Source organism: Ahaetulla prasina, chromosome 2 (genome assembly GCF_028640845.1).
Source record: "Ahaetulla prasina isolate Xishuangbanna chromosome 2, ASM2864084v1, whole genome shotgun sequence".
Classification (NCBI taxonomy): domain Eukaryota; kingdom Metazoa; phylum Chordata; class Lepidosauria; order Squamata; family Colubridae; genus Ahaetulla; species Ahaetulla prasina.
In genome coordinates, this window is record NC_080540.1 from 31741470 (window position 1) to 31754366 (window position 12897).

At 41.7% G+C, this 12897-nt stretch overlaps 1 protein-coding gene across 4 annotated transcripts in view; it reads left to right on the forward strand.

The window, feature by feature from the left end:
* The first annotated feature begins 537 nt into the window (after positions 1-537).
* Positions 538-12897, forward strand: part of PXK (PX domain containing serine/threonine kinase like) — a 53817-nt gene continuing 41457 nt past the window's right edge. For 2 of the 4 annotated variants that reach the window (XM_058166940.1, XM_058166941.1), the window contains exon 1: positions 541-897. In XM_058166940.1, the coding sequence (XP_058022923.1) occupies positions 796-897 (102 nt within the window). In that variant the 5' untranslated portion in view covers positions 541-795. Of the gene's footprint in view, positions 898-12897 lie in introns of all 4 variants that reach the window. The other 2 variants (XM_058166942.1, XM_058166943.1) reach the window with 2 other exon arrangements.

The window sequence follows — 12897 nt, forward strand, 5'->3', positions numbered from 1 at the left end:
TGTGTGGACTTTAATTCCTAAAATTCCCAAGCCAGCATGCTGGTTGGGAAATTCTGGGAACTGACTTTGACTAAGCAAAATTGAGAAACACTGAATAGAAGATTGCTACCTTAGGTTAGATGAATAAATTGTTATATATTTTCTCAAATATACTGATCTCCAGGGCAACAACACCCAGGAATGATGGACCAGCATCAAAACCAAAATGTTTCTGGGAATTTAATCCTGAACCAGGCCACCATTTCAAATTGCCCTCTTTCCTGTCACCTGCACCCTCACTTTCCTTAGGCAACCTTCACAGTTTTTAACTCTCCAAAATGAAGCATGTGCTAGCTCTCAAAGTATAGGTGGCCTTGCTACAGGGAGGATAAAGCCCCTTGCCTTCCATGAAGCCGTAAATCCTTTGGCCATAATGTCCCTAAGATACTACGCGTCGTTTCCTCCGTTTCGGGAAATTCAACGCGCAGGAGGAGTAGAGGAAGAGGAAAATACGGTTTTGCAACGGAGCGGTGGGCTGTTTTTGCACGCTCGCAAGCTATTGCGAGGCAGGGCCTCCGTATCCTCCCGGCCTCCCTCGCCCAAGCGCAGCGCCGGCCAAGCTGACGTCGCGGGGCCGTCCCTTGGCCGGGGGAGGGCGCCCCGCTCTGCCTACTCGACGGCCTTTAAGACCCGGAGGAGGGACGGCTCCGGACAGGCGGTTCCTGTGTTGACAGCCGCCGGAGTCGCTCAGAGCCGGAGGGAGCCGCCTGGCGAGGCACCGCGAGGGGCGCCGGGCTTCTGCCCCGGACGCTCGGCATGGCCTTTATGGAGAAGCCGCCGGCTGGGAAAGTGCTACTGGACGATACGGTGCCACTGACAGCCGTCATCGAGGCGAGCCAGAGCCTGCATTCGCACACGGTGAGCCAGGCGAGCGGAACGGCTGGGCCCCGGCTGGGCTGCGGCAGGAGCGCGGCGGCGGCACCCGGCGGGCTTGGGGCGCCCACGAGCGCGACGCGGAGAGTACGGAGTTGGGTGCGGGAGGTCCGTCGGAGGATTGGGCGGCGCTGGTCTGGATTTCCAGCATTGGGCATTTCTTGCGAAGCTTGGGCTCCGGCTGGGCATTATGGGTGTCGAGCTGCAACCCCATCTGGAAGGGCCCTGATGGGGGTGGGGTGGAGGGAAGGCTGGTTGCAGGCGTGGGCGCAAAGGAGCCTTTTTTTCCAAGGGAAGCGAGGATGCCGTCTGATTCGGCCAACTGAGCCTCCTTCCCGGAGAGACTTGGGTTCGAATCTCTCCTCAATGGAAAGCACGCAAAAGGCGCCTCGTAGAGTTTCGCTGCGGGGGGCTCTTTTACGCTTGGGGTACGGTGGGCGGTCAACGCAGAGCGTTGCAATTTGTAAAATTGCAAATTACAAATCCGGAATGGGACGCGTTTGAAAACGGTTGCTACCTGGAGGAGATTTTCTATCCGGTCCCCGTCCCCCCCCCACCTCCACCTTCTCTCCGTGATCGTGATTGAAACGGAAGCGAACGCCTTGTGGAAATCACGCTGCTCCATGTGGCAGGACGGGATCGCCCTGGGGATCGTTTGCCCTTTTAAAAGTACATAGGTTAACAGGATAGATAAGCGTTTGATGATTTGCTACTACGGGTAATAGGTGGGTTGTTGTATAATATTTTCTAGCAAGGGTTGCTTATAAAAAAAAGTGGCAAACCAACGAAACCTATTCAGTTCCTGGAAAGTGATTTATTTGAGGAGGGGAATGTGTTTAGTTGGATTCAGCTGGAAACCCTGGTTGAAAAGGCCAGGTAGGAAAGGAGGAATAAGAATCTATTGGGGGGGTGGATAAACCTTGAAATGTATTTTAACTGAGCACAGGAAAAGGTTAATCTGATCTAGTATTCTTCTGGAAGCAGCTTTAATTTATGGAGCCACCCAGCTCAGACATTGTGACTCTGTGTGGGTGGTATAATAATAAATTAAAAAACAAGATGAACAATTAAGTTAAAATCCAAAACATTAATAGGCAACCAGGAAATCATACATTCATCTCCTGAAAAGTTCCAGTCATCCAAGCTCCAAAGCCTGAGGGAAAAGCCAATTTTTAATTGCCTTTTTAAAAACCAATAAAGTGTTTGCTATGGTACTCAGATAGATTTTAGTGAAGAAGAAGAAAAAGCAACAGTATGTATTTCTTTGTCTTTGGGGGACTGAGTCTTTTGGCTAAGGGCAGATTGGGTTACCAATAATTTAAAAAGTTGCCCATACTAAAAACAAAACTTAAAAATTAAATGTAGTTCATATATAAAGTAAATTTAAAGTGTTGTGAATATAGTTATTGGCTGTGTGGTTATGTTCTTTATTATCCAGCATTGACCAATCATTTTTGAATTTGCTTTGCAATAGGAGCTAATGAGATTTTTCGTTCCAGTGCCATTTTTACTTGCAGAATGGGTGAGATTGGAGGGCCTAATGGGGAGAGGAAAGAAAGCAATTACTTCCTTCCTTTGCTAGGAAATGGAGATGAGCATCATCTCTAGAGTAGGACATGACTGGGCAGGGGAAACCTTTGCCTTTTTTATGTGTGTACAATAATAGGGAGGCAGTTTATAATTGTTAAGGTGCTGCTGGCCTAGAAACGGACACTGGAAGTTCTAGTTCTAGGCCTACATTAGGCCCGAAAGCCAGCTGAATGCTTTGGAGCAGTCACTGTCTCTCAACCCAGCCCATCTCACAGGGGAAAATAGGCAAGAGTATTAAGTATGTTTGCTGCCTTTTTATATATGAAAGTGGCATAATAATCTCGGAAAATTAATGCCAGAACAACACTTGTGCTGCTTGCTTAGGCATTTGTTACGTAGCTATTCTCCCTCCTACACCGACTGTTTTCACCAACAAGCCAGCCCCACAATAATCAATAAAAAAACCTCCCCTTATTCAATAATCTCAGTAGAGCAGAACAAAATACTATTGAAGGACTTAAGTATAATGACATCATAGTCAAACAAGCTGACAAAGGAGTTATAATAAATTGTGTCAATGAGGCTGAGAAGCAACTTTTCAACACAATGTTATACAACTCAGATTTCACAGCAATACGGGTCGTTCTTGACTTACAGCCCTAATGGAGCTTGCTTGTCACAGTTGTAACTTGTGACGCTTGCAAAGGGGGTCATGTGACCTGCTTTTACGAGATTTTTTGCAGCAGTTGTAAAGCAAACACTGGTTGTTAACCACAACCAATGATTGCTGTGGGTGCAGTTTTGCTGAAAAAAGTTCGCCTGGTGCGCCAGTTGTGCCCCTTTCTAGACCGGGATGCCCTATGCACGGTCACTCACGCCCTCGTGACGTCCCGCCTGGATTACTGCAATGCTCTCTACATGGGGCTCCCCTTGAAGGGCATCCGGAGACTGCAGTTAGTTCAGAATGCGGCTGCGCGGGTGATAGAAGGAGCCCCTCGTGGCTCCCGTGTGACACCTATCCTGCGCAGACTGCACTGGCTACCTGTGGTCTTCTGGGTGCGCTTCAAGGTTTTGGTGACCATCTTTAAAGCGCTCCATGGCATAGGGCCGGGTTACTTACGGGACCGCCTTCTGCTACTGAATACCTCTCACCGACCTGTGCGCTCTCACAGAGAGGGACTCCTCAGGGTGCCGTCAGCTAGGCAGTGTCGTCTGGCGACACCCAGGGGAAGGGCCTTCTCTGTGGGGGCTTCCGCCCTCTGGAACGAGCTCCCCCCAGGACTTCGTCAACTCTCGGACCTTCGAACCTTCCGTCGGGAGCTTAAAACACACTTATTTATGTGCGCAGGACTGGACTAGATTTTTAAATTTTTAAATTTTAAATTTATATCGATTTTAATTGGTCTTAGTATTTATATTAGTTTTAATAATTCGGCTGTTAGAATAAGTTTTTTACTTGTGTTCTTAATTTGTATTTATATGTTCTTTTTTATATGCCTGTGAACCGCCCTGAGTCCTTCGGGAGATAGGGCGGTATACAAATATGATTAAATAAATAAATTAAATAAATAAATAAAACCAGAATGCTGAATTTTGGGCAAAACAATCCTAAAACACAGTCACATGACCATGGGACACTGCAGATGGCCCGTAAATGCATCCATGTTGCAGAGTACCTGAAGTGTATTCATATGACCATGGAGGCAGGGGTTACCATCAGAACATCAAATCCAGGTCGTAAGTAAACCACCATCACCCCTGCCCAGGTAGGTCAATTGCAACTTTACATTTTAAGTGACCAACTGTAAAGCAAGGACTACCTGAACTACATAGTCTGGTGAAACAATTTCCTTAGGACATACAAGACAGTATCTACTGGAAATACTCCAGCAATCCTTCTACCTACCTACACAAACCAGACAATCCAGTCTGTCCCATTGTCTCAACGATTGAAACAATCATAGCTGGTCTATCATGTTCCAATGGAGTCCATCCTTAAGCCACCAGCATTCCCAGCTACATAAAAGACACCACAGATTCCTCCTTCTTCTTCTTGTGCCATATCCGTCATTGGATGTTGGCGATCATGTTGGCAATCCTATTTTTGTCAACAGCTGCATGAAAAAGTGCTGCTGAGTTTTGTCCAAACCAGTCCCTTAGGTTTTGAAGCCTTGATGTTCTTCTTCTGCCTAGACCTCATTTGCCTTCAATCTTTCCCTGGAGGATTAAGTGAAAGATGCCATATTTTTCTAGGTGTCACATCACATGTCCAAAATATTCTAATTTTCACTTTTTAATGGCTTTGATTATTTCCCTTTGCTTTCCCAGGCGGCTTATCACCTCCTCATTTGTGATTTTGTTAACTCAGCTTATACGTAACAGATTCCTTAGAAGACTGAATTCCATAGGCAATCTTGTTCATGCCACTTTAGCCACCATGGATGTTGACAAACTATGCATGAAGTTCCCCCAAAATATGGACTTCAAGCCATTGAAAACGTAATCACTGATGCCAACAAAGATGAATTGCCTGCAGACAATGTAAATTTTCTACTCACTATTTTACCTTTGGTAGTGCAAGCTTTCCCAAGCCTTTCTTTACAAGATAGAAACATGAGCAGATGAGCTCATGAGCAGGTTACATTAACAATCTTGCAAGTCTGAAAGTACAAATCTCTTGCTGTCTTCCTTACAGTCCAAGAACTTAGGAACAGTATTTTCTGAACCTCTTGCTCCACCCCTTATGTGGCCAGAGGACACACACAGCTGCATAACATTTTCATCTGGAATAACACTTTCTCAATTCTTATTTCCTGAAGCCCCTCCTTTATTTGAGATTGGTGACATTTCCATAGTTTTCCATAGGTCCGTAGTTTTGTAGAAATGCATACAGCAACCACCCAGCCTGAGCAGTTGCTCTCAAGCAACAAGATAATTATGCTAACATGTGAATCAGACCCTGTTATCAACCCAGATACCTCTACACCAATAGAGCCATCATAGGCCCCAACCCTATACCAGAGCCCAGGGGCCTCTGGTGGCTCAGACTGCTAAGACAGTCTGTTATTAACACAACTGCTTGCAATTACTGCAGGTTCAAGTCCCACCAGGCCCAAGGTTGACTCAGCCTTCCATCCTTTATAAGGTAGGTAAAATGAGGACCCAGATTGTTGGGGGCAATAAGTTGACTTTGTATATAATATACAAATGGATGAAGACTATTGCTTAACATAGTGTAAGCCGCCCTGAGTCTTCGGAGAAGGGCGGGATATAAATGCAAATTAAAAAAAAAATTAAAAAAAAAAACCAAAAACATGCAAAATTAGAGATGCCTTCAGAAGCTTTCTCTGATATAATATATGCCGTCACCTGCAATTAATGCCCCTTTAAATTCTGTGTAGGAGGAATGAGACAAATTTTGTGCAAAAGAATTAACAGACCCAAGTTTGATAGCAGGACTCAAAAGGGGACACAGCATTTCAGAGTACCGTATATACTCGAATATAAGCCGATCCGAGTATAAGCCGAGGTCCCCAATTTTACCCCAAAAAACTGGGGTAAACTGGGGACTCGAGTATGAGGAGGAAATGAGGCAGCTACCGGTCAGGGAAAGCCTCCCTCCCTCAGCCGAGAAGGCTGGCGGCTCCCCCGCCCCGCCCTCTCACTGCACCGGCAGGGCTTCCCCGCGCTAATGCAAAAGCCCGCCAAGTTTGCACCATCCGGTATAATGTGAAAAAAAGAAGAAAAAAAAAAAACTCTAGTATAAGCCGTATATACTCGAGTATAAGCCGAGGGGACGTTTTTCAGCACAAAAAACATGCTGAAAAACTCGGCTTATACTCGAGTATATACGGTATATCAGAGTATTTCAACTTCCACAGCATGCTATTGCAGATCTCAAGGGGATCATTTTGAAAATGGAGTGTATAACAGCAGGGGATTCTTGAAACATACCTTAAAAGTTCTCAAGAAATGACATTTCTAACATATTTAGTTGTTAATAAGGTACTTACAGTCTTCTCCACCTGTAACCTGTATCAATATAACCAATGTTTTCCCCTCCCACCCCCATTTTAAATTTTACATCAGTTTAGCCACTCTGTGCATCTGATAAACTCCATGAAAGCCTACACCTGTTAATAAAATGCATTAGTCTGAAAAGATGCTACCAGACTCCTAATTTTTGCCTCTATAGTAGTGACTGTAATTTTTCATTTTACTCCTTTTCTATGTAAGGCTCCCATCTGCTAAACCAGATAGTATTGCAACTGGAAATATAAAACACTTCATAGTGAATGTTTACAGAACCAACCTTCCTTCCTTCCTTCCTTCCTTCCTTAAATCATGAGGGTCTTCTCAAGAGAAAGATCTTGGCTCTGAATAGAAAGCTAAGAACTATTCAATTATTATTGAAACAAGGTGGCTTTGATCGTTCTATCTTCCTCTCTCTCACTGGTATGTCTAAGTTACTTAGCAGCAGATACTTAAGAATTCTTTATCTTGTACAGTGGGAATATCTCAATACCCAAGTTAATAAGGTTTTATGTGAATTACATAAGGAAACTAGAAATTGCTGCCTTGCACTTCCTTCTTTTAGCTTTTTACCAGCACAGGATTAGAAGGTTAGGCTCATTGTTATAAACAAACAAATAACCTGCCTGTAAACCATTCTTTTCTTGGCCTTTAGCAACTAATAAGATCCATTAGGGCAGGAAGCACCTTTCAAACTGATACTGTTTTCCAGACTGCCAGTACTACACAAATGAAAATCTGGAAGAATAATGAAAATGGATGAGATTTCATTATTTTTATAGATTTACCATACATGTTTAATCTATGTAATAATCCTACAAATCCTACTTGTTCATCAGGGATGATTTAATAACTTACTCTTACACTGGGCAGGGGGTTAAACTAGATGACCTTCAAAACTCTTTACTTTTTATAATTCTATTGGCAGAGTTTACACTTTATTTTTTGAACTAACCAGGCCATAACATGTCTTCCCTATAATAATACCTCCCTCCATTTAACTATCTTAAGGTTGAAGTTATCCTGTACTAGGAAAGTGTTAGAAAAATAATCAAGAAGTGATTTTGCAAGCACTAAGAAATGAACAAGGTGATAACCAGAAACCAGCAGTAAAACCAGTAAAAACTATGCCAGACAAATCTTTGACAATTTGACTGTATTTGTGGACAAAGGAAATGCTGTAAAGAGAGTCTACTTAATTTTATTTTAGACATTGGATGTAAGATTTCAGTAGGCCCAGCCTGCTCCCTGATAAACTGGAACAGTACGGAATGCATAGTTCTGCTACCAAAAATGGATCCACAATTGGCTGAACAGCCCTAGCTAATCCATGGTAGACATGGAGTAGTATGCAGTGAGGTAGTTCAGGATTCAGCCCAGTATGCCTCAAACACTTTATAAATGAATTAGATCAGTGGTAGTCAACCTGGTCCCTACCGCCCACTAGTGGGCATTCTAGCTTTCATGATGGGTGGTGGGGGTTTTGTCTGATACTGAAGCACTTTCCTTTTTTTTTAATTTAATTGACTTTTTAAAAAATTTTCATAGCATTATTTAAAAACATTTTCATTTAAGTTTTCATAAAATTCCCCGTGACAATTTAAATTTCTGAAAATATACTATTTGTATTGCCTGCGCATAAGTTTAGTTCAGATTATCTAAGTGAAACTAAATGGCGCTATAGTGCGACCGCAAACAAAAGAGCCTCATCCCAGAATAGCTCACGTATCTCCCCCCACACCACCCAGCTGTAACAGACAAGCAGAGCTGGTAGCCGGCACCCCCCCCCAAACCCAATCCACGATGCGCGAGAGGCATGAGCAAACGACGATACACGGCGCATTACTGTGGAACCGGTGGGCAGTTAGAAAATTTTACTACTAACGGAGATACAAAAGTGGGCAGTAGGTATAAAAAGGTTGACTACCCCTGAATTAGATGAAAGAACAGAAGAGATGCTCATAAAATTTGCAGATGACTTAAAGCTGAGGGAAGGGGGGTGGGATACCTACGGTAACGTGCCAGAAGATAGGCTCAAGATTCAAAAGGATCTTGACTGACTTGAAATTAGACCTTATCCAACGAAATATTGTTCAGAGGTAAGAAATATAAGGTTTCGCGCATCATGACCTACTCTAATCCTACTTTCCAAATAATTTTCCTTCCTGCCAGATTTCTTTGTCCCATCCTTTGGACACACATCTCCGTGTGTCCTTCTTTTCATAGGAATAAGATTGGCTATGTCTTTCATAGGGATAAGATTTACCACTGTTCTTCACTGACAGGTAAGAATTAACTCTCACAGATGCTTTGCTCTGCAACATGTTCACTTCCCATTTGTGATTCTAAGAATTAAACATAAATAAAATTAAGCAGGGTAGGGAACTGGCAGGTGCCATGTTAGCAGGTGTCATGTTGGAGACTCAGGTACTAGACTATGGTTTGTAGCTAGAAGAAAATTAGACTAAAGGACTGAAGCTTGGTACAGTCATCATCCGAAGAAATCCAAGCTAAATGTAACAGGCAAAAAAACTCTTAATGAGTTCTGTGATTTTTTTTTTAACAGAGAGTCATATGACATCCTTACGTTTCATCAATGTTATGTTTGGCAAATCCCAGATCAATGCTTCTTTTAACCAAAAGCATCTTTAAGCAAGATTCTACATACTACCAGAAGTTGTGCCTTATGGTGAAAACTGAAGGGGAGAGGTGTGTAGTATTTGTGTGCATAAACATTAATGTCACGTTGCATCAGTGTTGTTAGGCTAGGATAGAATAGCACATTGATCAACTTCTATTTGTGTCCAAGAAGAAGAAGAAAAAAAAGAACAAAAGTGCCTGTAATGTGCATTCTGAATAGGATTTGCAGTACTGTTGATATTCAATTGATGCTAGATTCTGTAGGAGGGTTTGCTGCTGCTTTTTCTAGTACTTTGGCTGGCTTGATTGCAGGATCTGAAGTCCACTTAGGATTCTCCTGCAAAAGTGGGTATATAAAAACAAGTGGGAGAGAGAAAGGGGTAGGAAGACGGTCAGACAGGCGGATAGTTTGGTATAGTGGTGAAGGTGCTGACCTAGAAACCAGGAGATTGTGAGTTTTTTTTAATCCTGCCTGAGGCATGAAATCTGGCTTGGTGACTTTGTGCCAGTCATTTTCTCAGCCCAACTCACCTGACTAGGTTATTGTGGTGAAAATAGGTGGAGGAAGGAGTATAGGGTATAATCACTGCCTTGAGATATTTGTAAAAATAATGGAAGGATAAAAATAAGTATCAGTGTCAAAGGATCCCTGCTTTGGTGCCTAATACATCCCTTTATTTTCTAAAGATACTTTTCATTAATCATGTTAAATAAAAGATTTGCCACAAAGAAGAGGGGGGTCAATTTATTTTCCAAAGCACCAGAGGGTGGGGCAAGAAATGATGGAAATTAATCAAGGAGAGAAGGAACCTGGAATTAAGGAGAAACTTCCTAACAGTGAGGACAATAAACCAGTTGAACAGCTTGTCTTCAGAAGTTGAGGGTGCTTCATCACTGGAGGTTTTTAAGAAGAGACTGGACAGACACTTGTCTGAAATGGTATAGGGTCTCCTGGGTGAGCAGGGGGTTGGACTAAAAGACCTCCAAGGTCCCTTCCAGCTCTATTCTGAATTGAATTGAGCCTATGCAAAAAAACAAAAGCATGCTGCAAACTAAATTTCCAACTACTGGTCTCTTTATTTACAAAATTTCTCTGGATCTCCCACCTAGACCTCATAAGCTTCCTTATCAGGTGGTTATAACCAAATTCTTTGGTGGAAAAAATGCCCACCTGCTCAGAAAAAAACAAAACTGAAGATAAGCACTAGTAATAAAGTGATTGTGGGGATCTATAAGAGATGAGAGATAGAAATCTGATTAGTCTGTATTCTGCTCATACTTTTAACTGAACCTTCTATGTGAATAGGTAGGCCTTCTAAGATATTCTTTGAGAATGTTCACAGCATGTTCTCAATATTGCAGAAGCAGCCACTAAATAAAAAACGTTGACACATTTCAGAGGTGGGTTTCAGCAGGTTCTGACCGGTTATGGAGAACCGGTAGTGGAAATTTTGAATAGTTTGGAGAATTTGTAGTAAAAATTCTGACTGGCCCCACCCTCATCTATTCTCTGCCTCTCAAGTCCCAGCTGATTGGGAGGAAATGGGGATTTTGCAGTAACCTTCCCCTGGAGTGAGGTGGGAATGGAGATTTTACAGTATCTTTTCCCTGTCATGCCCACCAAGACACGCTCACAAAACCAGTAGTAAAATTTTTTGAAACCCACCACTGACACATTTGCCTTACCTTCATAAAACATAATTGGTTTTCTTTTTTGATAGCCCTGCAGAAAACAGACCTGGCTTGTAACTTGAATGTTCAATTCCGATTTGCTGTTCCAACAATCAGCTTGAGCAGTCAGTTCACTACCTTGTTTTCTATAAGCTTGACTTTATATATGTGAAAATTGGCTTTTTAAAAGAGCTAATATCATATGAGTTTGCTGAATAAAAACATGTGTTTTCAGTGTGTGGGCACTGGAAACAATATCCCCTAATATTTCCATAAATGAGCCATTTTTAAAACAATAACCAGAACATTAAAGGAAACTTTCGTTTCAGTCTATGAACCATAATAGAGCTGAGTTAAATGGTTACAGTATGTTATGCTACGCAGTTACCAATTATCTGGTAGTTTCTGTGTGTTCTGATGAATGTATCGGTTATATACTCTTCTCTTATGAATACAACAGATCTTTGATCGTGGCTGCTTTTATCATATGATTGGTGAGCAAATGACTTGCACGAGAGGGACAGGATAGCATCATATGAGGAGCAAGATATTATATGTACTTTAGAAGAGAAGACAAAAGTAGGCTGGGTTTAGTCATGTGTGACCACATTTATGTTTTTTACATCTCTGAATGATTTATTCGTGTATATTTCAGTTTTGTTCGGTGGAATCTAAGGCAGGGATTCTGTGTAATTTCATATTTGGGTGCTGAGCTGTCCCAGACCTGTTTAGCTTCAGTACTGAGTCAGGAAGTATGCCCTTAGGGGCTGCAGCGTAATCTAGTTTTGAGAATATTGAAATAAGGGCCTGTAAATGACTTGTAAATACAAAGTTTTTCTTTTCTTGTGTAGCTAAGATAAGTTGGTTTACTTGTACTAAGCTTTTGTCCTGATCTAATCTCAGATTGCTGGTTTACTCCTTTAATTGCTCCTTATTTTATTTGGCTTTCTCAGCTTTATTTAGATGTATATTATTAGGCTCAGTTAATTATTTATTCAGTTAATTTCTTGTAAAAAAAAAAGTCATGCAATTTATTAGCCCCTTTCCCAATTATATGCTTTACTTGCTGAGCTACCCGAACATATCAATTATCCTTAGGTATAAAAGGGAAAAAGATTCTTCTGAGACATCTGTCTGCTGTTCCATGTAAGCTTTTTACTTGTGGAACAAAATACTGTAATTGGCTGGGGTTTTTTTTGTAGAGCAAAACCTAAATTATCAATGGTAGATGGCAAAACACTTTCTCTGCTAAGGATCATAGGAAAAGTTTGATAAGAAGTCTGTGTATACAGCAGAACGTTGAAGCATGAGATGTTAATCATTTAATACAAGGATTATAGTTTATGCAATAAAACAAGTAGCTAGCTTTTTACGGTACACATCAGCTCGCTCTTGTTTATTTGATCCTGACTACATGCAGAATTGTAGTAGTACGTTTGTTTTTAGAATGTCTTTATGAATTTGGTGCTTTACTTAGTTCTTTTTCACAGCTGAGAGCAACGGAGATGGAGAGCTGAGATTTACCTGTGTCCTTTAAGTCAGGGGTCTCTAACCTTGGCAACTTTAAGACTTGTGGACTTCAATTCTCAGAATTCCTTAGCTCAGCTTTGCTGGCTGAGGAATTCTAGGAGTTAAAGTCCACAAGTCTTAAAGTTGCCAAGGTTGGAGACTCCTGCTTTAAGTGTCATGTAGCAGGTAACCAATAGTGATGAACAGTCTAGTTTTACAAGTTTTAGTAGTGCCTTTAATAGAAAAATGCTGTTTGCTTCCTATATATGTTTCCCATTTCACCACTGATGCACTGAAATGTCTTTTTCATTCTGCTTTCACATGTTGGTGATTACAGATAAAGATCTGCTCGAATGCCAGAAGCAGCTTTCTTGGGGTGGGGGTGGGGGTGTCTGAACATGAGTACTTAAGATTCTTAAGAATGGCAATCAGAAATATTTCTTTGGATAGTTAATCTTTCTGTAGTACTAATATTTTATTATAATCAGTGATGTGGGAGAGAAAATGTGCTTTCGCATGATCAACTAGCAACTCAAATGCTCATAGATTACTTGAATGTTTTATTTTTTTATTATTCTTATTTACATTGTTTTTAATGTTACA